The 24,697-nt window shown below is 44.7% G+C and overlaps 1 protein-coding gene and 1 pseudogene across 1 annotated transcript in view; both read right to left on the minus strand.

Annotated features, from left to right (window-relative positions):
- ATP1A4 (ATPase Na+/K+ transporting subunit alpha 4) overlaps positions 1 to 24,277 on the minus strand; it is a 30,091-nt gene extending 5,814 nt beyond the window's left edge. Inside the window, exons 1-18 of the mRNA XM_016214717.2 lie at positions 24,128 to 24,277; positions 23,708 to 23,767; positions 21,972 to 22,175; positions 20,998 to 21,111; positions 19,006 to 19,140; positions 18,602 to 18,719; positions 15,208 to 15,476; positions 13,264 to 13,462; positions 12,941 to 13,050; positions 12,645 to 12,779; positions 8,602 to 8,791; positions 8,282 to 8,454; positions 5,013 to 5,143; positions 4,258 to 4,408; positions 3,776 to 3,944; positions 2,393 to 2,547; positions 2,114 to 2,237; positions 730 to 875 (exon numbers count right to left, since the gene is read on the minus strand). Of these exons, the coding sequence (XP_016070203.2) occupies positions 730 to 875; positions 2,114 to 2,237; positions 2,393 to 2,547; positions 3,776 to 3,944; positions 4,258 to 4,408; positions 5,013 to 5,143; positions 8,282 to 8,454; positions 8,602 to 8,791; positions 12,645 to 12,779; positions 12,941 to 13,050; positions 13,264 to 13,462; positions 15,208 to 15,476; positions 18,602 to 18,719; positions 19,006 to 19,140; positions 20,998 to 21,111; positions 21,972 to 22,175; positions 23,708 to 23,767; positions 24,128 to 24,277 (2,733 nt within the window). The remainder of the gene's footprint in view (positions 1 to 729; positions 876 to 2,113; positions 2,238 to 2,392; positions 2,548 to 3,775; positions 3,945 to 4,257; positions 4,409 to 5,012; positions 5,144 to 8,281; positions 8,455 to 8,601; positions 8,792 to 12,644; positions 12,780 to 12,940; positions 13,051 to 13,263; positions 13,463 to 15,207; positions 15,477 to 18,601; positions 18,720 to 19,005; positions 19,141 to 20,997; positions 21,112 to 21,971; positions 22,176 to 23,707; positions 23,768 to 24,127) is intronic.
- Positions 10,779 to 10,877, minus strand: LOC148090947 (U6 spliceosomal RNA; annotated as a pseudogene).
- Positions 24,278 to 24,697: the final 420 nt, after the last annotated feature.

Consider the following 24,697-nt stretch of genomic DNA (forward strand, 5'->3'; position numbering starts at 1 on the left):
GTTAGAAAGTAGAAAAACAGAAACCAGACCCCAAAAGTTGACATGACAAAGACGACTTCCAGGAAGCCAAAAGATACAGGAAGGTAAGGACAGACAAATAGACAGTAGGAATGAACACAAAGGAAGTCATTGTAAACAAAGGGAAGAATATTTGCTGACATGATTGGAGATTGAGGCCAAATGTTAGGATGCTCATATAGGACTGGAGATAAGGCATTGACTCTATCTACTTCCTCTATTCTCCTACTCTTCAAAAATTTGCTACTTAAGAGTTTTTATTGATTCTTTTTTTTTTAATTTTAAATATATCTTTATTGATTTCAGAGAGAGGAAAGGAGAGGGAGAGAGAGAGATAGAAACATCAATGATGAGAGGTCATTGATCGAGCCCGAAACCCGGGCATGTGCCTTGACCGGGAATTGAACCCCGATCGCCTAGATCCCAGGTCGCCGCTCAACCGCTGAGCCACGCCAGGCCGGGATTTTTATTGATTCTTAAAGAGAGAGGAAGGGAGGGAGGGGGAGAGAGAGGGAAACGGTGTGAGAGTGAAACATCAAAACATTGATCGGCTGCCTCCTGCATGCCTGGGCATGTGCCCTGACTGGGAGTCAAACTGGCAACCTTTTGGTTCACAGGACAATGCTCAACCAACTGAGCCATACCAGCCAGGACTCTGTCACTTCTTCACTCTTACTAGTCACTATCTACTACCCTACCCCTTTTACTCACCCATTGCTGTCCATAGCTGTCCTCCAGATCATTGATGTATCGATTTTCCCAGTCTATGCGGATGCCCAGCAGATCAAAAGGCTTAAAACCATTTTCAGCCAGAATCACAAAGTAGGTAAAGAATCCAGCCAGAGCCTGAATCATCCCTGTGAGTGGTAGAGTCACAGAACAGGGAACCTGGTTCAGAGAAAGACTTCAAAAGGCAGACCTTGGGAGGGGTGGTGACTGGGATGTGCTTGTAGCTAGGTTGGTGTGTGTGGAGCTGTAATGCTGAAGATTCTTCCAGCAATGATCTGATCCCATCATTTCTGTAGGACTGGCCTCCAAGCCCTGATGTGTGTTTCTAAGCTCTAACCCAGAGTCATCTTTCAATCATGTAATCTTAAAATTGGAAAGGATCTTAGAGGGGATTTCTTCCCTCTCCCCAATGAGTGCTGGACTCCTCCTCTCCACTTCCTCTGACACTAGAATACTCACCAAGCCCTCTCTTCTACTTTCCTCTCTCCCATCAGGCCCTTGTCTCTCCCTTAATTAAAATCTCTATTCCCCATGCCTGGACCACAGCAATAGCCTACTAACTACAGAGCTGTGCACTGTGTAGGTACCCATGGACACTGGTCCTCACAACAAGCCTAAACTATTATTTACATCTCATAAGTGGAAAAAATGAAGCACAAAAATGATTCAGTCATTGTCCAGGGTCATGCAGGTAGTAAGTGGTGAAACTGGAATTCAAACATGGGTCTGGCTCCTAAATCTGTACTTCTTCTATGTGTTTCCTCTTCCAGATATTGGGATGGTCTCCCCTGTCCTCAATCTCTTTGCTGTCCATCCCTCTTTCTACTCCCTGAAACAACCTACTGCACCTGGCAACTCAAGAACAAAGGAGTTTGTTTAATGGCTTTCAGATGTATTTCAAAGCTGGCCCAGTTGCTTATAGCCTTAGTTTTCACTACTCCTTTATCAGGAATAAACTGATTTACTCACTCTTCAAAAACCAAACCATGTAAATTTCTCCTCTCCTCTTGTTCCCGACACTTAACCATGCATTGGATAATCTAAGCCCTCTCTTTCAACATCAAGTTTAAGTCCTGTTTCCTCCACAAGGCCTCTGACAATCCTTATGATTGGTGAGCCTGTTTGCTTTTATCCTCTTGTCTGTGCTCATTATTTGGAAAGATGCTATCATCTTATGTGTGTTTGTTCCTTCCTGTCTGGACTTTAGGTTAAGGGCAGATCACAGATTGATGGTTCTGTGTGTTCCCAGGGCCTAACACAGTTTGTTGTTAAGAAAATTTCTTCCTGACTTTCAAACTGAGATGGCTCCAATGGCTAGACAGGTGCAACCACTCCCCACTCCCTTCCCCCCTCATTCTGGCCGCACCAATCTGTCCATAGGCCATGCTGATGAGACGTTGGTTCACCAGATTATCAGTCTGTGGATTCCGTGGAGCCCTCTTCATGATGTCACTTTCAGCTGTCTCATAAGCCAAGGAGATAGCCGGGAGCTGGAGAATGGAGGGTGGGAGTAACAGGGGACACAAAGTTCAGAAGAAAACCCAGAAGTAACTCGAGTTCTGTCCCTCTCCCTGGACACAGATTCTTCCTACTACTCCGTCCATTTCACAGGAGTTCCACAAGCTGGGTCCCAGGTTGGCCTCACCATGTCAGTGCCCAGGTCGATGCAGAGGATCGTTATGGTGCCCAGCGGCAGGGGGATGCTGAGGATGATGAACAGCAGGAAGGGGGTGATCTCGGGGATGTTGCTGGTCAGGGTGTACGCAATGGATTTCTTCAGGTTGTCAAAGATGAGGCGGCCTGGGGAGAATGGTCAGCCTTCTGTGAGAAGCATAGAGAGGACACATCTCCCACAAACCAGCTCCTGGACAGAGAGACCACTACAAAGCAGTGTTATGATCCATGAAAGGGTCTGGAGGTCCTAGGCCTTGGTGGTCCCAGTTTTGTTTCTAAATTGTATGACTATTAATTAGAGCCAGGATTTATTAGCATGTCATATCTGTGTACTCTTTGTTCTTGGATTCAACATGGCTAATGCCATCTGATCTCCAAAAGTTAAGCAGGGTTGGGCCTGGTTAATACTTAGAGATGTTTGTGAACACCAGTGTAAAAGCCACTAGAAGATTAAGGCTGAAGTGGAAAGATCCTGGGCTTGGGTTCCAATCCCATTTTCTGCCATAACTGGCTTGTAACTTTGGGCACCCCTCATCTATCTGAACTTCATTCCTTCTGCCTTGTAAGATGGCTTGATTCTTTCCCTGATGACTCTTTAAAAACTCTAATCTCTTCCTGTACTCTTGCTTTGTTTTTTTGATTGCATTTATCTTCTTTTAATATACTATACAATTTATCGTTTGTCTTGTTCCACTAGAAATGAAAGGACATGAGAACAGGGATGTATGTCTTTTTATTCCCCAGTGTCAGGATCCTATGAGGTCTCAATAAAATGATAACTATTCCTATTATGTGGATTGTCATAGGTTTTAAAGAGATAGCTTCAGGCAGAAAGCAGGGAGCCTGGGATGCAGAATTCTGGAGTTCTCTTGTTTACCAATGGGTATTGTCTTCAGAATTCTCTGGGAAAGAGGGTAATAATTTTGGCTCATGCAGTCAATTTATAGATCAGGCTCCAACTGATCTTGATATGTCAATGTCATTCAGGGAACAGGTCCCTGGGGGGGCCCTCCTGAGATGATGGAGTATGAGGTAGTCCCAGGGGTATGGCTGTGTCTTGGAATTTATTGTGGACCTGCTTGAATTTCTATGAGAGAAGAAAGACTATAGAATACTACAGCACAGTCCTGGTCTCCCTAAATAATCTGGAGTTTCCCCCAATCTAATGAAAAAGGGCTTCTGATAGTGATGTTCTAAGTACCAACTGAACCTAGTTTGCAAAATTTTGTCTTACAGTGATTTCCCCCAGCCTTTACAGGATCCTCGAAGTTGGGTGATGAGTGATGGGAATGAGGGTATTGCACACCATCTCCCACCTGAGTCTGTGTGTCAAGTCCCAGCACTGCCTCCTCACCCTCCTCCACGCCCGTGACGATGGAGGCAAAGTTGTCGTCCAGCAAGATCATGTCGGCTGCCTGCTTAGAGACATCGGAGCCAGCGATACCCATGGCTATGCCAATGTCAGCCTTCTTCAGTGCCGGGGAGTCATTCACGCCGTCTCCTGTCACCGCCACGATGGCTCCCTGGAGAAGCATAGAGGGAGTCAAGTAATTACTGTCAGATTCAAGACCAGTCCCAAAAATCAGTTTGATTCCATCATCCCTTGTTTCTTGATATAATCATGCTTGTTGGAGGCCTCTTAGCCCTTCCTTCTCCTGCTCTCCTGAGATATTAAAACTCTTAGGGAGCCCCCAAACTGATGCCCATTTCTGAGGCTCCAGATGAGATGCTCTCTGGAGTCTCCTCTAGCCCAGCACACATTCCTCTGCTTGGTTGAGGCTTGGGCTACTCCACGTGATTTCTGCCAGTTTTCCCAAGGCTCCTTTGTCTCCTCACCAGCCTCTGACATCCCTCTACAATGATGAGCTTCTGCTGAGGGGAGGTCCGAGCAAACACAATCTCCATGTGGTTTCTGAGGACATTAGCAAGTTCTTCTGTGTTCATTTCCTTTAGTTTTGAGCCATGCACCACAATGGCTTTGGCGTCCCTGAGCAAAAAGAGTTTTTGTTTTTAAACCTCACCAGAAGATTTTATTTTTTTACTGATTTTAGACAGAGGTAAAGGAAGAGGGTGAGAGGATCATTGATGTATGAGAGAATCATCGATTGGTTCGCACACGCGCCCCCACCAGGAATCAAACCCACAACCTAGGTGTGTGCCCTGGCCCAGGAATCCAATGGGCAGCTTTCAGGGCTCGGGATGACGCTCCAACCGAGACGCACTGGCCAGGGCGCAAAAAGAACTTTAAAAGTTTAGTTCAGAGTGTTGAGAATTCATCAGGTGCCCCCTAACCAACCTCCTTGTTTTTCCTTTCAACCCAATCTCCTCACTTGTCCCCAACCATTCACTGTCTCCAGACTGACACATTCCATCCCCTCCCCCTTTTCCAACCACTGGTCCTTTTTCTCTGCCTCTTTGTTCCATGTCTTCTGAAAACCTACTTGGTCATTTTCCAATTACATTTTGTTTTGTACTATGTAAACCCTGCACATCTATCTTTAAGGATCCTTCAAGAACTTTAGTAAGTGGGATCTAGTGAAGCAGGCTGATAGCAGAAAATACGGCAGATCTGAGTTCTTTAGAAGTCTCACCTGATCTCAGTGACAGGGACCTTGAGCCGGGCAGCAATGTCCTCTGCTGTCTCAGAACCTTCTGAGATGATGCCCACACCCTTGGCAATGGCCTTGGCCGTAATGGGATGATCCCCTGTTACCATAATCACCTGGGTTGGGAAGGGAGAGCAGAGGAGTAGAATCATCTTCAAGGAAGTCCTGGATCCCTCACCTTTCTCTCTAAGAATTAACAGGTCACTGCTTTCATTGCATAGAAGTTTTAGTAGCTCATTCCCAAGAACTTGTGCTTCAACTCTTGGGGGTGGGTCAGGATCATTAGATCATAAAACATAAGACAATTTGGGTTTTAGATTTTCCAGGAATAAATCAGAAATTTAGATGTATTTCTATATTCAGAATTTCATTTAATTGCTTCAGAAGCTCAAAGTCAGAAACACCTACACATTGAACAAAGTGGTGATAAAGGAACATCTGCAATAATCCATCTGCCGAACAAAGTTTCATTCAGGCCCAGGTGCATTCTGATCCTCATTCTTCCTCTCTTTTCCCCACTGCCCCCCTGTACCCCTAAATTTCAGCCCCTTTTTGCATAGCTGTTACCAGCCCTAGTCCCATTCCTTCCCAAAGATCAGGTGTCCGCACTCCGTCCCTTCCTAGCATTCTCTACTTGCCGCATGATGACTGCTTACATGTCTCTCTCCCACACTGCTGGGAGCGCTGGGAGGTGGGGCCATGTCTAGGACTCCTTGTTAAGTTTCCTGCCTTAGCACAATGCCTAGCACGTAGTAAACCATCAACAAACAATGCCCATGGTTCCCAAGTACCCCATTTTTCAGGCCCTGACGGGGGGAGAAGGAAACTATCTGACTGTGACTGAATGATCCAGCTGCTTTCAGGAACAGAGGTCCTGGAAAAGTCAGTCTATTTACTTTCAGAGAATGGAGATAAGCCTTTCAGAAGCTTTCCTCTGAGCCTTCATCATTCCATATTGGCACCCCTGGCTTGCTGGAAGATGACAAAGTGTGACTAAGCTGTGATTCCAGAGACTGAGGGTCACACTAGGAGCTGCTCCCCACACCACTGGTTTCCAGCACCCCGGCTTGGTTGTGGGGCATTGGATCCTCACCACGCTTGGCTGTGGAGTGTGGAATAACTGGTGAAGATGTGAGAGGGAACTTCACAGAAGGTTAGAAGATTCCAGATGTGGTTCAGACTGAGCCCTCAGTGATGCCTTTCAGGCTCACAGTGCCCTGAGCTTCCCAGTGGCTCATCAATAGTGACCTGGGGCCTATATGACAGGTGTGGTATCGTCCGGATACATCCCTAGCACCTAGCCCAGTTTGGCCATTCAAATGGACGGTTCTGTGGCAGTTCCTGGCAGTACCACCTCCATGCCAGGCTGGAGAAATAGAAACACAAAGTCAGTCACCCCACGAGTGAGTTCTTAGGACACAGTTTCAGAGAGCTGAGATGCACGCAGACAATAGAAGCGCAGTTCTACAGAGAATGGCTCCCTTTGAGGTAAAGGGCATCTAGCAGTTTCTGGAATTTGTCAAGTATTAAAAGAATTTCATTTCTAAGTTCTTCATGCTGACTATACCTCTGATGTTCCCACACAGTCTTGCGAGCTGCTCTCTTGTTCCTTTGTACCCTTGTCCCCCAGATGGGATCCCTCTGAGAGAAACATTCCAGTGTTGGCCATGTTACTGTGGACCCTCACCGCTTTACTGCAGTCCTCAGAGGAGGCTGGGCTTGTAGCATACTACTGAGAGCCTCAGGTAGTGGCAAATATAATGAAATATTGTTATTTTAGTTTTTTAAAAATCACATTTATTCCAACCTGCGCATATGGTTCTACCTGGGAAACACCAGGACCACAATCATTTCTTGTAAACTTTGCTGCCATGCAAATGCTATCAGACCTCTTCCAGCAGCCTCGTAATGTGCATCAGTTCCTCATCAACACCACGATGGAGTGGACCCTGGAAAGCCCAACCCTGTGGGACAACCCCCCATGTGTCCATTACATTTTGTCACACATGATACATCTCTCACTTTCCTATAAGAAAAGAGATGATTCACAATTCCTCACCAAGTCTGCCAAATTCCTGTCAGCCTAGAGTTCAGGGGAAGTAAGAAATTACAAGACCTGTAAACCTGTGCCCAGAACAAGGACTGGCCCAGAAAGCATGGAGGCCTTCTGCTTTGGCTGCCAGCTCGAGGCCAACCCAGGACTTCCATGAATTCCCAGATGAGTTCAATTTTAGATCACATCCACAATGTTATTCCTCACTCTAACAGTCCACTTCAAAGCTCGGTCATTCAAATGAAGCCCTTCTTCATTTATCTCCAATATGATATGGAAGCTTAAAGGATCCTTGAGGAATATCAAGAAAACTTGGTTATCCTATGCAGATGTGTTATAATAATGCCATCTCTGCAAAGAATTGCATCACCCCAAACATCTAGTAGTAATTAGGGAATTCACTCAAAATAACTTCCTATGTCCATTCCTTGGCTCCCACTCTAATGACCAATCATTGAACTTAGCATGGCCAAGGCTGCCCCCAAATTGCCAACAGTCAAGGTCTAAGGTAAAGCCAGCCCTAACAGATAACCTCTAACTCTCCTTAAATACCTAGTGCTCGCCTCCCCTACTGTAACTTGCCCTCCCCCAAGTCCAGGATCCAGTATATCAGGTAGAAACATAGAAGGTGTCAATGTCACATGCACATTAGTTTGAGAGGCATTGTCCTAGGACACTGGTTCTCAAACTTGCACATTGGAATCTCTAGGGAAGTTTTTGAAAAATGCAGATGCCTTGCCTGGCTGGGTGTGGCTCAGCAGCTGGGCATCGATCTAGGATCCAGGAGGTCGAGGTTCAATTCCCGGTCGGGGCATGTGCCCGGGTTGTGGGCTCAGTCCCCAGTTGGGAGCGTGCAAGAGGCGGTTGATCAACGTTTCTCTCTCCCTCTCCCTTCCTCTCTCTGAAATCAATAAAGATATATTTAAAAAGAAAAAAATGCAGATGCCTGGGTCTCACCCTGAGTTGCTAATGTAATGGGCCTGGGATGTGGCCTAGGCATCAGGTTTTTAAAGTTCCCTTGATGATTCTAATGTTCAATGAAAGACGGGAGTCTATAGAGGACACTTACCACTAGTCTCTTAAAACTAAAAATCCTAAACTGAAGGAAAAAGAAATTAATTAAACCAAGATTATTAAGAACCAATTCTGCTGTTGTCCCAATCCCTGACAGGTGGGGCTTCTGGGGTGGTCAAGAGTTTACCTTAATCCCTGCACTGCGACACTTGTTCACGGCATCAGGCACTGCAGCTCGAGGGGGGTCGATCAAGGAAATGAGCCCCGCGAAACAAAGGTTAGTCATGGGGAAATTGATTTCGTCCACATTAAACTTGAATCCCTTGGAGAAAGTGGTAGGCAGATTCAAGAAGCAGAACCCTGGGGAGAGACAGAAGGGACCAAGAGTCATCTGTCTAGCCATGTATGTCCCTATCCTGCTCACCCCAACAGCCTTGATTTTTCACCCCATAAATCAGAACCACTTCGATACCATTCTTGCAAAGGCTTCTCCCACAGCCCCCTCACCTAGCACACGTTCCCCCAGACCCCCCAGTTCCAGGTAGGCATTCTGGAAGGCTTCTTTCATTTCATTGTCCATTGGGTACTCTTGCCCATTCAGAAAGTAACTAGAGCAAAACTCCAAGATCCTCTCAGGAGCCCCCTTCATCAGCAGCACGTGGGCCTGGGAACTGTCTTCCCGGAGGTGGATGGACATCTAGGGAGAGGAGAGGAAGCGTTGGTGGAACAGGAGAGCAGGGTCGGGGCAAAAAAGCAAGGGAAAGGTTTTGGAGGGTAAAACAGGCAGGAACCTGTCTCATGCCCCTCCATTTCCTTTGCGCCCTTCCTCCGTTCAGGGTCGCCCACCCCTCTCGCTTTCCTGGCACCTCCAGCCTGGTATTGTCTGCATGCTGGTCTCTATCTTCGCAGCCCCGCTGGAAGCTGAGGGCAGAGGCTGGCGCACTCACTTTCCCTGCTTCCTCCCTGCCTCGATGCCTAGAGAGCGAACCTGACGGGGCTGGCAAACGCCGCAGAGTGGGCAGGAGAGAAAGCTGAGAGCCCAGAGACCTGTGTCTAGAGCCAGCTGGAATGCTTCATGGCCTCGGGTCAATCCATTTGACTTCTCAAAACCTTAGTGACTTTGATAAAATGTAAAAGGATCTGCTGTGCCTACTTCATTGAGTTTTTGATAGTTAATATTTGCAAAAAATACTTTAAAAACTGTGAAACACAATTCAAAAATAGGTTAGGCATTCCAGTCCCCTCTGCACTCTCTTAAAATCATGAAGTCCCCTGAGAGGTGCTGCGTGGTGTTGGTGGGGAGGTGGGGGTGTCGAATGTGAGGGTCAGGGTCAGTGCGGCTCGTGGGGGGAGGGAAGAGCATATTCATGTGAAGGAAACCTGAGGAGACAACAGCCAAGGAGGAGAGAGAAATAAGGTCAACTTTGGTTTTGCATTTTCCCTTGATCTCTGATCTGTGAAAAGGAACAATCTGTGGGGGTCCTTTTATGATCCACAGGAAATTCCTGCTACATAGCCTGTTGGGTAACAAAATTAGCGCATTGAAAGGAAATGAGCTGGGGCAGAGAAGGCCAGACTGCACTGCCCAAAGGAGAAGCAAAGTGGGAAACCCGTGTGTGTAACGTGGGAAACCCGTGTGTGTAACGTGGGAAACCCGTGTGTGTAACGTGGGAAACCCATGTGTGTAATGTGGGCAAAAAAGGTCCATTAGAAACTTCCAAAAGAAACCCTGTTCAGTTACATTCAGAATATGCTTAAGCAGTTAAGAGGAAGCACCTTAACTTATTTAAGCAGAAGCTGTAAAGGTTTAAGGAGCTTAATTTTCTGTGTGCTTAATACATATTTGTAGACTATTTATTGGCGATTATTGGGGATGACAGCAAGGCCTACATAAACTGCTACCTTGGTCACAGGAAAATCACATCTTGATAGAAAATTACAGATAAAAATATGGGAGAAATCTGGAAATATCAGAACAGAGACCCTTCCTTTTTTTGTTTCCATCTCAGAGAGGGAAATGGACCAAACTTTGCAAAAGATCACAGGCTAAGAAACACCTCGTAACCTGGAGCCTAACTACCCTAGTGAAGGCAGTTGTCCGCAGGGAGTGAAAGTAGCAAGAGAGGCTTTCCTGGTGCCTCCTCCAAGCAAGCCCTGCTGGAGCTGGGCGCTGGTAGGCTGCTGAGCACGCTGGGTGCACCATGGAGGAAGATTTTGCTGTTTGAATTTTATATTTAATAGCTCAAAAAAAGCACTAACATGGTCATTTTGGGTAAAGTTGCTATTTTTTTGGACATTCCAACAAATGTGACTATGTTTTGCTTTTATTCTGAATCATGTAGAGGGAGAGGTACTTAATTTTTTCTGACCAAAGGCTTTAATCAGGCCTCGTCTAGCACAAAATTCCTGTCTGGTTAGTGAGGCCACTAAACATCAGAAAAAAGTGGAAATAAGTTTGCAGTTGGAGTCTCAGAGACCTATCTTATTACACTGACTACAAGCCAGCTGAGACAAAAAACTATGGGTCTTTAACTCTTAGTTGTTCGTATTCAATGTGAAAATATAGGTAATTGGGCTTTTAGAAATCTATATAGCTTTTATTATTTTATTATTATTTTCAGTTACAAATATTTTTTTGTGATGAAAACTTTTAAGATCTACCCTCTTAAGCAACTTTCAAATATAAAAATATAGAATAATTAACAAATGTGCATGTTGTAGGGGGCATGTTAATCTTCTTTGTATCGTTCCAATTTCAGTATATGTTCTGTGAACCCAAGCACTATTACGTGCGCTTTTTTTCTAGAAATTTTAATTTTATCTAAGTTTGCAAATGTATTGGCTTAAAATTATTCCAAATATTTTTTTTATGATTTAAAAATGTTTATACACTAATTTCTGCTCATAGTTTTATCATTTAAAAAATATTATTTTGTATTAGTTTCAGTTGTACAGCATAGTGGTTAGATGATCATGTACTTTACAAACTGTTCTCCCCAATATATCTAGTACCCACCTGGCACTATACATAGTTATTACAATATTATTGACTATATTCCCTATGCTTTAACTATTTTGTAACTACCAATGTACTTCTTAATCCCTTCACCTTTTTTACTCAGTCCCCCTAAGGCCCCTCTCCTCTGGCAACCATCAGTCTGTTCTCTGTATCTATGAGTCTGTTTCTATTTTGTTTGTTTATTTTATTCTTTCGATCCCAAATATAAGTGACATCGTATGATATTTGTCTTTCTCTGACTGACTTATTTCACTCAGCGTAATACCCTCTAGGTCCACCCATGCTGTCAGTGATAAGACTTCATTCTTTTTGGGGGGCCGGGTAATATTCCATTGTATATATGTAGCACAACTTTTTTTTTTTTTAACCACAACTTTTTTATCCAGTCGTCTATTGATGGGCATTTGGGTTGCTTCCGTATCTTGGCTATTGACTATTACCTGTGTTTTAACACACAAATACAAAACTGACTTTCGGGAGTCTCCCTTGTCTGTTGGTGCACCCACATGTCTGACCTTTACAGTAGTGCCTGAACTTAGAGAATCCCACTCTCCTGAGCAAATCACAACTGTCCCATAGAACTCAAACCTTAGTTGGTAGAGTTCCAGTCATGGCAATGCCACCACACCCACCTTTCCACCACACCCCTTCCTCAAAGTGTGCTCGGAATCTCACGTGGGAAAGAAATACTGCGTTTCCTTTCTCTCGTGGATTTTGCTGTTAGTGCCACCAGTGTCCCTCACGCCACAGTTCTCTTTCCCTTGCCACTCCTCCCTGGATAAGGGACAAAATCCTCCTGGGAAACGAAATTTACAGACATGCTGGAGGCCCCTGGTCGCCTACCCAATGGCAGCTGCTAGAGTTGCAGGCATGGAGTGAAAAAAGAAATTGATGACTAATGAAATGAGGCGCGCCTGGGATGTGTCTTGTAAATCCAGCCTGATTCTGCTGTGGCTCATCTCGCAATAGCCACAGAGATGCCTCCTAACAGCTGCAGGGACTGAAACAAGACATTCAAGGATCAGCTTTAAGAGAGCCTTTTGTGCCTTGCTGTCTTCACAAGCGGTGTAGTCTCGAGCTCTGGTGAGGCCTGAACCCCTTTCCCTTTTTTTAAAAAAATATATCTTTATTGATTTCAGAGAGAGGAAGGGAGAGGCAGAGAGAGAGATAGAAACATCAGTGATGAGAGAGTCATTGATCGGCTGCCTCCCGCACGCCCCCGACTGGGGATCGAGCCCGCAACCCGGGCACATGCCCTGACCGGGAATCAAATTGCGATCTTTTGGATCCTAGGTCGGCGCTCAACCGCTGAGCCACGCTGGCCGGGCCCCTCTCCCTTTTATCACTGCTCCTCCCGCACCGGCCTGCTACCTTCCCTTGGGGTGAGCCTTCTTCCTAGTTCACACGCTGGTTATCTCTGCCCCACTCTCTATCTTACTGCTCAGAGGTGAGTTGAAGACAAAGCTCCTGTTTGCCCAAAAGATGAGCCCGTCTCCGCCCAATCATTCTCCTACCTTTGTTGGTTCTGTACCTGGTACTTGTTGGTAGAATTAAAGGGAATCTCTGCCACCTTGGGGCTTTTCTCCCTCATCTCCTTCACGGAGCTGTAGGTCTGCTCGACGAACTTGAGGAGGGCTGACTCAGAAGCATCCCCTGTTGTTGTGCGCTGCCAGGTGGGGTTTTGTAATAAGCCCACGGGACAAGGAAAGGGGCAGAGTGGGGAGGGGGCGCCTGGGGAAATCACTGAGTGCCAGGAAAGGGGTTTTTGGGAGAGGGTGGGTTATACCCTGGACACTGAGGTACCCTCTCCCCCCTTAGGCCTGACACCTTCGCTACGGGAAGGGCCTCCTGATCAGTCCCAAAGTCAGCCCGGTTGCAGAGGCCAGCGATTCGGGCCAGGATGGACCAGGTGTCAGAGCTGTTGGCAAATGCATTCCCTAGGGAGAAAGAACAGCCTGTGAGCAGGAGAGAGGAGCGTTTAAAGCAGGGAGTTATTTCCATCCTGTCCGTACCCCAAAACTTTACAGCGACATCTTCTTTCCTCTACACCTTCCTTTCAAATTCCCTTTCCAGCTGTCTTTTCTTTGCCTGAACTCACCTTTCCCTCTCAGCTCACTCGTCCCCCAACGCCCACCAATGCCACTAGTCACCAGTCTGTTCTTCATTCGTGTCAGCTGCATAGATGGTCTTATCGAACCATAAGTGGGCGACGGTCATACGGTTCTGGGTGAGGGTGCCCGTCTTGTCGGAGCAGATGGTGGAGGTGGAGCCCAGCGTCTCCACCGCCTCCAGGTTCTTCACCAGGCAGTTCTTCCTCGCCATGCGCTTGGCTGTCAGCGTCAGACACACCTAAGGCCACGAAGAGGCAAGAGCATAAATGGAGAGAAAATATTGGCTATTCACACCACATTGGGTTTTGGAAATCTGAAATGCTTTTGGTTGCTATTTAAATTTTTTGTACTAATTTCCCTTATGTTCTTACCTACTTAAAAAACAACAACAACTCCATCTATGGCTACAGTAAATGAAATTAAGAAAGTGATTTTGGTTTGTGCTTCAAGGCAGAGTTTTAAAACCAGAGTGCATTCCTTTACCAGGATATCACAGAGAATGATCTCCCTATTGTCCCTAAAATACTCCACTCTCCTATGATCCTTTCATCTTTTCTACTCAGCAGCATCTTTTCATTCAAGTTCAGGCCACACCCCTTCCTCAAGTCTCCAGTCTTTCCAAGGACCACATCAATAGCTAACCTTTTATTGTGGTGTAAGATGCTATGTATGGAGTGGGGGTTGTACTGATAGTTTTTAAAAAAACAATGGAGAGGGTGAAATTGAGAAGAAATATTGCAGCACTAAAAAGGAGTTGAGGAATCATTTAAATCAAAAGATTTTGTTGTTGTTGTTAATCCTTACTGGATGGTATTTTTTTCATTGATTTTTAGAGAGTCTCTAAGGGGAGAAAGAGAGAGAAACATCGATTGCTTGCCTCCCCCATGCACCTGACCGGTGCTGAGGATCAAACTTGCAACCCAGGTGCATGCCCTTGACTGGAATTGAACCTGAGACCCTTCGGTGCAGGGGCTGGTGCACTAACCATTGAGCAACACGGCCAGGGCTAAATCAGATTTTTATTGACCGTAAGTCATGTTTACCATACACATTTGATAAAAATCAGGTGCATAAAATCTTGCTTTAAAAGCTAATGAATTCTTAGGATGTGGTTATGTAAATGCAGAATTCTAATCATGGGGTTGGTTATGTTTTCTTTACATAATATCATTAGTCCCGATGTTTTTGTGCTAGTCCAACCACACCCAGAGTATTGTTCTCATCTATATTTTAGTAAACTAAAGCATACCCCAAAGAGGTGATCAGCAGGACAAGGGGCCTGAAGACTGTGCCATATAACTAAAGGAAAGGGATTATTATTTCACCTCTTACCTGGAGAGTTTGAGGGAACATAATGGTTACTGTCAAAAATCTAAAGGGTGGTTTGTAGAAGAGAGACAACTGACTTATTTTGTGTTTCTTCAGATGGGAAAACTGGGACCAAACACAGAATTATATTTCTGCTTAACACAATGCAATCGAACTAGAGCAACCCAACAATGAAATGAGCTGAGAAAAAAAGGGGTGGGCTTCCCATGACTAGAAACAATCATCATCTCCCATGGACTTATTACAGGATAGTCAGCATTTGTTGGAAACTTGAATTTATTTGAGCTTTGGAGTACTTTCCAATAAAATTCTGTGATTCTAAATTAATCTTCCTCTATAAACTGATGGATAAATTGAGGCCTGGAGGTAAGTGATTTGGACAAGTTCACCAGTCAACACTGGAATTCACTCCCCAAGACTTACCCTGTAACGTTTTCTGCATTGCAACTCACTTCCTTTCTCATTAAGAAAAGGAGGCACCAGAAGATATGGTTGGAGAAAGTAAAAGTAATCTGGAAGCTAAATGATTTGACATCTGTATACACATCAGGGGTCCTCTGCACTTGAGAGGTTAGACAATGAAAGAGATACTAGCGATTTCATTTCCCTGGAGCAGTTTGTGTGCCTTGAGGCCACCCTACCCTGGCTACTCACAGTGACAGTGGCCAGCAGCCCCTCAGGGACATTGGCCACAATGATGCCAATAAGAAAAATGACAGCCTCCAGCCAGCCGTAGCCCAAGATAATGGAGAGCACAAAGAACGCGATGCCAAGGAAGATGGCCAGCGAGGTGATCAGATGGATAAAGTGTTCGATTTCTACAGCAATGGGAGTCTTGCCAACTCCCAGGCTTGAGGTCAGGGTGGCAATGCGGCCCATTGCTGTGGAGTCTCCTGTAGCAATCACGATGCCCCGGGCTGTTCCTGCGGATGAAGGGGGAAGCCTCAGTTGGGAAGGATGTTGGGTCCGGTAAATACAAAAGCTGTCAGTGGTCAAAAACAAGGTGGAAACTCAAGGGCCTCTGAGAGGTCATTATGTTCTATTCTCCTCATATTTAGCTTATACAACTAAGGGTCTCCTAGCCTAAAAAAAACTCTGAAGAGATTTCAGTTCTCCTGAGATACCCAATTTTATTGCCTGATTGTCTTCACTATCGAAAAGGTCTTCATTACACTTAAATATCTTCAATTGTCTATATATTTCCTATTTTGCCCTCAGTAACTGAAAGTTTCTAGATCCCCAGGAATAGTGGTTACTCATCTGCTAGAGTCCTATGTTCCAGTATCTTCTTATTCTCTAACCCCTTGGTTCTCAGTTGGGGGCAATTTGCCCCCTAGGAGACATTTGACAATGTCTGGAAAGATTTTTGGTTGCCACAACTGGGTGGGAGGGCGCTGCTCCAGGCATCTAGTGGGCAGAGGGCAGAGATTCTGCTAAATCATCCTGCTAGCCCAGGACAGCCCGCCTCTCCCCATACAGTGAATAACTATTCTGCCCAAATGTCCACAGTGTTGAGGTGAGCAACCCTGCCCTGGCCTGAGCCCCTCCCTGCTCTGCTGGCTGGAGCCAGCCTGACCCCTGCCGGCGAGCAGAGGCCGTGCGGCCGGGCTCCCGCGCTCTTCCTTCCAGCAGCACCGCCCAGTCGGAAGGGGAGCCGCTGGGGTGCCGGGCTGGCCTTACACACCCCGGCTGCAGGCCACTCATCTGCATGGCTTGAAGTGAGGGGCCTGGTAAGGCTCTTTTCTCAAAATAATTCTTCCTGCTTTACCATAATGGCTGAAATTCTACCATCAAAGTCACAGCCAGAATTGCTCAGAAGGGTAACATAGAAATAGTATGTTTTAGAATCGGAAAGACTCAGGGCTGGGAGTTCAACTTTCTAATGTTCCAGCTGTGTGCCCTGGGGCAAGTTACTTAAATGCTCTGAGACGCAGGTTTCCTCATCCTTAAATTGCAATGGAAGCACCTATAAAGCTGTGAGGAATAGTGTTTTTAAAAGAGCCTGGGGAAGAGGGCTGGGTACATAGTAGGCAGTCAAATTTTAGTTTATTTATTTTATTTATTTAGATGAATTCAGGGTCTCCAGAAGTGCAGATATAAAATCATAAGTGTAATTTGTAGAGGCTGCTCTAATCTGGCAGCTCCCACAACATCTAACATATATTTCCAAAGTCACCTTCAGCTAGATGAGTCTCAGAACAGGGTCCTGCGCAGAGAGCAGACAGGTCAGGTCACTGTTAGGTGGAGGTTCTGGAAAGGCTCGCAGTCTGAGGTACTCTACAGATGAGTTTCAGACTGGTTGCCAGGGGCACTCATTGAGCTTTGTGAAAGGAAAATACTAAAATAATTGAGAGGTGCTAAAAAGGTTTTATATTTTTAGGGGGAATAGAGTGTGGTGTCACCTATATCTATTTCACCTCTATCTACAGACTATTCCCTAGTTTAGTCTAGCTCTTCATTTTCATTCCTTCTGCTATGGTTTCCCCATGCTTGGAGAGAAGGGATTTAATAACTAATCTCAATGTATCTAGAGACAGGGTGTGTTGATGTCAACCTTGGGGAAGGTAAAGAAGGCCAAGCCTCCTATAGCCCATTAAAACCTTCTATATAATGCCAGCTTGCCCCCCCCCCCCGCCATGAAGATGCATGAGAACCCAGAGAGAGATGCCTGGAGCAGCAGCCCTGTCAGAGTCTACAGAGATGAAAGCAGAGAGACAAAGTTCTAGGATAAAGGTTAAAGTTATGCTACTAGTTTGCAGATTGCACAGAAATCCCTCAGTTTAACAGTCAAAAGCTCCTTCAACCTAGCTCCACCCTCTTGGCCACCTCTTGGATCCCTCCAGTCTTCTCCCAAAGCCTCCTCCATTCTAGCCAGATCCTTGTTTCTCAGATGGAATGCCACCATCCACTTTTCCCCTTATCTGAAGCATATACTTTGCTGATGAAAAATTTACTTTGGAAGGAGAAATTTGAGCAAATTTCTTCCCAAAATTTAGTAATAGAAATATACTGTTTTGGGAGTAAAATTGTTAATTTGCATCTTTCTGTTCAATCAAATTTAAAAAAAAATTATTTGAATCTATATTTTATTTTCTAGTTGGATTCCTCTTCTATCTTAACGTTACTTTATCCTATAAGGAAATTCCAAATAAACTAATTTTATTACCAGAGAGGTCACTAGCAAGCTTTATTCCTGAGGAGGGTCTGTGGAAAGAGCATGTGCTTTGGAGACAAACCTGCATTAGAATCTGTGACCCTTCTCTTTTCTGTTGAGTTGTGCTCTTGAATACTGCATTTAATTTCTTTAAACCTTAGTCTTTCATGTATAAAGGAGGAATAATATCTATTGTATACTGCTGTGAGAATCAGAGTTATCTGTAGCACTTGACACATACTAGGCATTCAATTATAAAATAGCTATTTCTTAGATACCCAAAAACTTATTCTTAAGCATGAATAGTGATTTTAATGTGTGTCCAGAGGGCCATGCAGTCCTCCCGAAGGGGAAGAGATGAAGAATCAGTTGACATTGTTACCACTTTGGCCAGAGCTGCCTCCCAGCTCAAGGATGCCCTAGATACTAGGAGCAAAGCTGAAGTGTGACTGGCACCTCTGGGAACTCAGATTTCCAGTGCCCATATCCTCTTTGGAAGAGTAAGAAGAGAGGGTTAACCTCAGGAGAAGAACCTAGCAGGGCTGAATAATTTTCCTCCCTCTGTGCTATTTCCAGTTCATAGAGCACAGTCCCTTTACCATTTAGAATAATAGGGCACTTACAATGTATTAGGCTTTATGCTAAGCATTTTATGTGTAGTATTCCTTTAATCCACATAAAAATCTTTAGGGTAGCGACTTTTAGTATCATCGTTGCTCAAATGTGAAAAGTATGGCTTTGACCTTTCACTAAAGGTCAATCAGTTCAAGAGTAATGGAGAGCTTAGACAACTTACAGGCTGTCACCTGCCCTGCTACCTTTAGAAGACAGAGACTTCCTGAAGCCTTTCAATCTCTGCTTTTGAATCTAGGATATTTATAAAGTGATAGTCACCTTCCACACAGTTGGTGGAGAAGAAGCAGATGTTTCGGGTTTCCAGAGGGTTCTCATGGGTGAAATCAGGGCTGCGGGTCTGGGGCTCCGACTCTCCCGTCAAGGATGAGTTGTCCACCTGAGATGGGGAAGAGGAGGAGTTGTAAAGTGAGCAGGAGGGAAAAAAGATTCATTTATAAATATGTCACAGCTTTATCTGCCACCAACAATCATCATTACTGACATGCAGAGAGAAACATAAATTTACACACCAGTACTTTATTGTCTCTAACCTCAGATCTTCACTTGTAAGGTCTCAAGGTTTTGGATAATAAGATTGTACTTTCTTTCACTGAGCCCAGGTCACCACAGTGCCTCAAGGTCATGCTTGGCTCTCCCTCCCCCAGCTTCCCACATCCCCTCACCTTACATCCTTGTGCAGAGATGAGCCGGATGTCAGCGGGGATTCGGTCTCCACCCTTCACTTCTACCAGGTCTCCCACCACTACATTCTGTACATTTATCTGCATCTTCTCTCCACCTCGAATTACTAGAGCTTGCTGTGGGAAGATAGTATGGGGTTATCTGCAAAACTTTCTGCTCCCCTAATCGTGATCCTGGCCTACAACCTCCTGTTCCTGGCTTCCCTTCTGGCTCCACTTTCTTACACTGTCACTCAACACGTCATTTTTTAATTATTATTACTAAATGTATTGGTGTAACATTGGGCCCTGGGGAGGTAGCTCATTTGGTTAGAGCATTTCCCAATATGCTAAGGTTGTGGGTTCTATCCCCAGTCAGGGCATATACAAGAATCAACCAATGAATCATAAACAAGTGGAACAACAAATCCATTTCTCTCCCTCTGTCTCTCAAATCAATCAATCAATCAATCAATAAAATAATTGGGGTAACATTGGTTAATAGCATTATATAATTTTCAGGTGTACAAGAATATAATTCCTGAAGGGCTCTTTGGTAGATTGCAAATTCTTACCATTGTTGTTTGCAGGGCTCTTTCCAATGTGATTTTGGTGTTTCTCCCACTAAGAGATGGAGTCTATCTCTATAAGCCTACACTTAGGCTTGGCTATAGTTTGCTTTGTCCCATAGGACATTGGCAATCGTAATGCAAGCAGAGGCTTAAAAGTGCTTGCACACTTGGGCTTCCCCTATTGCCACTGGGAATCCCTCTGTCACCATACTGAACAAGCCCAAGCTAGCCTCCTGGAGGAAGAGAAATCATAAAGAGAAAGGCCCCAGCTGGCCCCAGTAATCTCAGCTGAGACCCCAGACATGTGAATGGGGTCATCTTATACCATCCGGCATCAACTAAATTCAAATCAGATCAGAAGAACAGCCCAGCCATAGAATTGTGAGAAATAATATGTTTGTTGTTTTGAGCCACTGAGTCTTGGGATGGTTTGTTAGGTAGCAAAAGCTAACTGATAGTTTTCAAACTCATAGTTCGTTCTACTGAAACCTTTCCCCAGGGCTCTTACTGAAGGAAGAAATTATGTTCACATCAAAAGGAGATGATCCTGGCTTATAATGCTAGAACATGATCACGTTGTTGGAAATTCGGGAACCTGTTCTTTTCCAAGTTTCCAGCCCTGTGCCTAGGAACCTCTTTCTACTGTTATATTATTTCCAGGTACTTAAAAAAAACCTTTTTTTTATCTGAAAATAACCTAAGCTTTTAGAAAAGTTGCAAGGATAAAAATTATACCAAAGATGCCAGTATAACCTTTACCCAGATTCACCTATTAACATCTTATCCCATTTGCTTCATCACTTGTTCTTTGTCTCTACATATGGGTGTATGTAAACACTTATTCCTGAACCATTTGAGGGTTAGTTACACACACATCATGGTCTTTTATTCTACACACTTCAGTGTTCATTTCCCAAGAATTAGGATATCAAATAATCATAATGCAGTTATCAATTTCAGTAAATTTCACATTGACAGTATTTTAATCTGTCTGCATTCTAGTTTGTCAGTTGACCCAATACATCTTTTATAGCATTTTTCTCTCCTCCAGCACAGGAGTCAGTCTAGAATAATAATCTGGACCATTTCCACAGTTGTGCTTTGTCTTTAAGGTCACTGACATTTGAAGAATCTAGCCTCTCCGACTTCCTTTGCCCTTTTTTGAACAATCAGATGTTCTCCTTCCGGGCTTCATATTATGCTCATTAGATTCATATTATGCATTCTAGAGCAGAACACTTCATAGATGATGCTGTGCCTTTCTCAGGGTACTTTTAAGGCCAGATAGAGAAAAACCTAAGTGAGCCTCACTCTCGCCGGCCTCACTCAGCTCACTCATTGTAGGACGCATTTCTCCCAGGGACTTAGTCACTGTGCCACATTCTGTACCTCCTCTCACTGGATCCTCTCACACCAACCTTACCTGAGGCACCATGTTCTTAAAAGACTCCATGATTCTGGAACTCTTGGCCTCCTGACTGTAGGAGAAGCAGCCCGTGATGAACACCACAACAGCTAATACAATGCCCAGGTACAGCTGGGGTAGGGAAAGAAAGGGCTTATCAGTAGAGCCTTCTCTTCCTCTTCATTCTCAGAAAACTGCAAGGAGAATAGTTTCTCCAAGTTCAAGGAACCATAGGCCCTGGTTGGTGTGGCTCAGTGATTACAGCGTTGGCCTGCGCACCAAAGGGCCTTGGGTTCGATTCCAGGTCAAGAGCATGTACCTGGGTTGTGGCTTTCTTCCCTCCCCCTGGTCAGGGTGCATGAGGGAGGCAACCAGTCCATGTGTCTCTCTCACATCAATGCTTCTCTCTCCCTCCCTCCCTCCCTTCCTTCTACTCTCTCTGAAAAGCAATGGAAAAAATATCCTCAGGTGAGGATTAACAATAGCAAAAAAGAAGCCATTGGACTCAGTGGAGAGTACAGTGGCCGAGGAAAGCCTCAGTCAGGGCTGGCTTCCCTGGCTTCCTGGTGAAGGAACCCTGAGCTATGGCGAGGGACCAGCAAAATCCCAGGTCCGTGAAGGCCTACATTCTCCTCTAAAAAGGCTGTTTATGGGATGGGGGCAGATAGTGAGGGAGATGGGGAGAAAAGAGATGAAGAGATTAAAAATCTGGGAAAGATAAAGGGACTATAAAGTGCTCTGAAGATTAGTTGGGAAGGTAATGAAAGGAGAGCAAGTGTCTAGGGGAAACCCTGTATCTCAGTGAGCTGAATCGGTATAGCTTTCCAGAGAAAAGACCAGGGAAGCCAGGAGGCACCAAGGGCTCCCTTAGAAAGTCCTGGGAGCACTAGGGACTTTGCCCAGAGGGCTTCAGGGGTGCTAGGATGCTGAGCAGAAGAGTGCCAGGTGCTAAGCGGAGACGGGGCTGGGCAGTAGCAGTTGAACAGACTCACATTGTCTTCGGTAGTCTCCTCATGAAAAGACACCTGGATGCCATAAGCCGTAAAGCAGAGAATGGCACCAATCCACAGGAGAATGGAGAAGCCACCAAACATTTGTCTACAGAATTTGATCCATTCTGGAGTGGTGGGGGGTGGCGTGAGTGTATTGGGTCCATCTCGATCCAGGATTTCCTGTGCCTCTTTGGGGCTAAGGCCCTGTGTGAAGAAGGAATAAGAAGGGGTAGAAAATCATGGAAAAAAATGAAAGAAAAACAGCTATAGCAAAGGGGAACCTGGTTTCAAAACTCAGATCTGCCATTATAGCCCCAGGATGGGCCTAGAGACCAATAAAGTTCTCTGAAGGTCAGACTAGAAGTTCTTCCTAGATAAGTGGGATTTAAAAATTTGTGTTATAAAAAGGATATAGTTTAGCATGCTTACATAGGATGAATTTTTAGTTTATGGATTGATTCACAAACCTTTTTGAATACTCATCTTGGGCCTGGTGCTCTGTTAAGATACAAAAATGAGTAAAAATGGTCCCTATGCTTATGGAGCTCTAACTCTAGTGGGGATAATTTATAATATAGAAATAATGCTCAAAGCTAATGTAATAATGGGATACAATACAGAATGTCAATAACATATGGATTATTCACACTTTGGCGCTCTAGCTAAGAAGTAGGAAAAAAACAATTACATGAATGCATACTTTTTCCTCTGAAAGAAAATGATAGTAGAACCTACTAGAAGATTGTAAGACAAACTCTCTTTAATCTCCATTAGCCGCTCCCCAAACTCCCACTGAAAAGTATACAATGTTAATAAAAGCAAGACAAGCCTCTTATGTTCCTCTTTGGTTACTAGATGAAGCCCCTCCAGTGAAGAAATTCTAGATCTAAGAGGAGCTTATATTTTGAAGGCTTGGATTTAAGATTCTTATCTGTGGTCACTGTAATAGTGGCTCTAGTAGCAGCAGCAGTAGTAATAGTAATAGTAATAGTAATAGTAATAGTAATAGTAATAGTAATAGTAATAGTAATAGTAGAATATATGGTTTTACTGTTAAACCAGTGGCTCTCAGTGTGGTCTGGGGACCCATGGGGTCCAAGCACCCTTTCGTGGGGGTGTTCCATATCTTCAAACAATTTTCATAGTAATACTAAATTATTGTTTGTCTTTTTCAGCCTCATTCTCTTGACTGTATAGTGGGATTTTCTGAAGGCTACATAATACATGATATTGCAACAGATTTAATACTGAAAATATATGAGAATCTAGCTGTCATTTATTAAAAAGCTAGACATTAAAGAGGCTTGCAAAAATGTAAAATGCCACTAACTTTTTATTTTGAAAAAGTTATTTGTCATAAAATTATTATTTATTCTAATATGTATATGATGGGTTTACTCTTGTTTTAAAATGAATTAGAAAATATTTTTAAATTTCTCAATTTTAATTTCTAATATGATAATTATAGATGACATAACCCACGTAAGCAAAGGTCTTTGGGTTCCTTGATAACTAATGAGTGTCCAAGGATTCCAGGGACAAAGGTGTGGAAAGTGCTGTGTAAACCATGCTTTTATTCTCTTATCTAATTCTGAGCTCTCTTTGGGATAGTTACCATTATCATCTTTTGCCAAGTGTGTGGCCTGTGAAACTTCCCTGGGAGGAGGGTAAGAGTAAGAGCACTAGTTAGGGGTTTTGTCCTGACAGCCTCCCTCAGGGGGAGCTTTTTCACTCACCTTTGTCAGGTCCACAGAATACTTGGTGCTCAGCTGTTCCAAGGTTAATTTGTGATCGTTCTGAGAAGACAGCAGAGTCACTGAGGGAGAGGTGGTGACCCTTGGTGATTTCCAGGGGAGGGGGGGAAACACTGGGGGAAGATGGATAGCTCAGGCTTGTGGAGAAGATGCTAAAAGGCTGAGGGTTGTCCTGGCCGGTTTGGCTCAGTGGTTAGAGCGACATGTACTTCAATTGCAGGCTCGTGGGAGGCAACCAGTCCATGTGTCTCTCTCACATCGATGTTTCTCTCTCTCTCCCGTCCACTCTCTCTGAAAAGCCATGGGAAAAATATCCTCAGCTGAGGATTAAAAAAAAAGGCTGAGAGTTGGGAAGTGCTTTCAGAAAGCTATTTGGTCAGCATCCATTTTGGGTTTTCTCACCATGACCACTTCCTTCTTCAGCTCCTCCATATCTATCTTCTTCTTTTTCTTCTTCATCCTCATTTTACCCCTTTTTGGCCCTTTTTTAGGTCTTGGGCTGGGATTCTGCTCCTGAGGAGTCACTGTTCCCTTTGCACCCCCAAGCCCCATGATTGTTCCTGGATATAGCTGACCCAGCTCAACTGATGGGAAGAAAGCAGAGGCGGGGAGTAAGGGAGCAGAGGGGGTGAGGGGATGAGAGCGACGGGAATGATGGTGTGAGGGAGTGGAGAGGGGAGGAGAAGCTGATGGGGGACCAAGGGAAGAGCATAGAGAAAGGGGAATGGAGAAGTCGTGCAGGGAAGACTGGAAGGGAAGGGGAATGGAGAAGTTGTACAGGGAAGACTGGAAGGGAAAGGGGAATGGAGAAGTTGCACAGGGAAGACTGGAAGGGAAGGGGAATGGAGAAGTTGTACAGGGAAGACTGGAAGGGAAGGGGGAATGGAGAAGTTGCACAGGGAAGACTGGAAGGGAAAGGGGAGTGAGGAGCAGAGGACTAAGGGAGAAAACTAAGAGAGAAGCCCAAAGGCC

Source organism: Miniopterus natalensis, chromosome 19, assembly GCF_054644295.1.
Source record: "Miniopterus natalensis isolate mMinNat1 chromosome 19, mMinNat1.hap1, whole genome shotgun sequence".
NCBI classification, from domain to species: domain Eukaryota; kingdom Metazoa; phylum Chordata; class Mammalia; order Chiroptera; family Miniopteridae; genus Miniopterus; species Miniopterus natalensis.